General features: G+C 31.5%; 1 protein-coding gene across 1 annotated transcript; it reads right to left on the bottom strand.

Moving 5' to 3' along the window:
• Positions 1-351: 351 nt before the first annotated feature.
• Positions 352-1,122, bottom strand: ZAT11 (C2H2 and C2HC zinc fingers superfamily protein). Its single transcript, XM_012219485.4, has one exon. It carries the CDS (start codon positions 1,033-1,035, stop codon positions 526-528), a length of 510 nt encoding a protein of 169 aa, XP_012074875.1. The 5' UTR covers positions 1,036-1,122; the 3' UTR covers positions 352-525.
• Between the last annotated feature and the right edge of the window lie 558 nt (positions 1,123-1,680).

Here is a 1,680-nt window from a genome sequence, read left to right as displayed (position 1 = left end):
TCAAAGGATTTAGATATATTTATGCAATGATGAATTAACTATTATGTTTTAATAGATTTTCTTAATTATATACCTTCAATTAGATAAATCTCTAAAAAAATAAAAATTCAGTATTTAAATTATTTTAAATACCTACAAGACTTTATATATAATAAAAATTTTAATCATTTTTCCTCTAAAAAAATTAATTTTATAATTTACTCAACATATGTATCTTACATTTAAAATGAAAAATATAATTATTATACAAACCGCTACTTATATATAATAGAGGATCCAAAAAAGAATTTTTTTAAGATCAATACATATGTAACATAAATTGAGAAAGATACATGTATATCTAAAGGAATATTAAAAAAAAAAAGAGGGATGAATTAATCCCCTTTTCATAACATAAATTCGCTATTGATTATGAATCTAAGATTAATAAATGTACATGAACAAATGAAAGAATATTGAAAATTAACAAAAAAAAATCGATAAAAAAAAATAAAAGAATACACGTTAGGAAAAGAAATAGACATATCAAATCAGAGGATCAACTTTAGGAGCCATCTTCCCAAACAACGATTCAAGATCATTTTCCAATGGAGTTAGATTCAAATCCAACCCAAAAACCCTTTTACTGCTATTCGATCTCCTTAGAACCGGCAACTCCGAAACTCCACGACGACTATGATCATACCCCATAGCCACAGCTCTATGTCTTCTCATATGACCACCCAAAGCTTGCCCTAATGCAAACTCTACACCACATATAGAGCACGCATGCATCTTGCGCTTTGTCGTTTCACTTCCAGCTTTATTACTATTATCGTCCTCTGCTATTATCGGCAATCTTGGTTTCTTGTGGCTTGCTCTGTGACCGCCAAGGGCTTGGAAGGAGGAGAATTTTCTATTACAAGTTTTGCATTCAAAGACATCTTGTTCAGTACTGGTCTTAATTGGTTTGGTTTGTAAGGATTGAGAGAGAAGCATAAGACATTTTGCCATGTCTAAGCTTTCAATCTCTGCAAATTTTCTTTTCATGGCCATGGATTTCTGTTCAAGCTAAGCAAGGAAGAGAAAGAAATGGTGGGTTTAGGTTTAGATTAGAAGAGTTGTTGGTTAGACATTGGTATTGGTTTGGTTTTATAGGCGTTGAGTTTGACTTTGAAGGAATAATTGCATGTGTTCTTAAAAGTTCGCAGTTTGAATCAAAGAAACGTGGTGTGTGGCGTGCGCGGTCGATTTAGTACCGAGAAAAGTAGGACTGCTTCTTTGACTTTTTATAAAGACGAATTTACCCTTCATTTGCTATCGTGTCATCATGTTATTGTTTTGCTTAGGCAATTTCTTGGAAATGACTGGTCAAAAACTAAATTACTGTATTTTACTGCTCAAAGGTCCTTTTATTACCTACACGTTGTAATTAAGACGCACACTCGGTGAACACGACTTAGGAGTGGCTAAGGAATAAGAATTCCTACTCGGAATCCCACTCAATGGAAATTGAACATTTTAGTTGATTAAAATGTCTATTTCTCCTCAAAAATCCTGGATTTTATTTGTCTTCTCATTCTTGCATTGTTCAACCATATTAAGCTATCCAATTCCCTCTGATTTATTAAATTTGATAATATTTTATTTTTTTATAAGAATTAACTGGGTCATCCCAATTTAAAAGAAAATAAGAATAAT

The sequence above is a fragment of the Jatropha curcas genome, chromosome 2 (assembly GCF_041381405.1).
Source record: "Jatropha curcas cultivar XTBG-Jc1 chromosome 2, XTBG_Jcur_1.0, whole genome shotgun sequence".
Taxonomy (NCBI): Eukaryota; Viridiplantae; Streptophyta; class Magnoliopsida; order Malpighiales; family Euphorbiaceae; genus Jatropha; species Jatropha curcas.
This window is presented reverse-complemented; position numbering and strand designations above follow the sequence as displayed.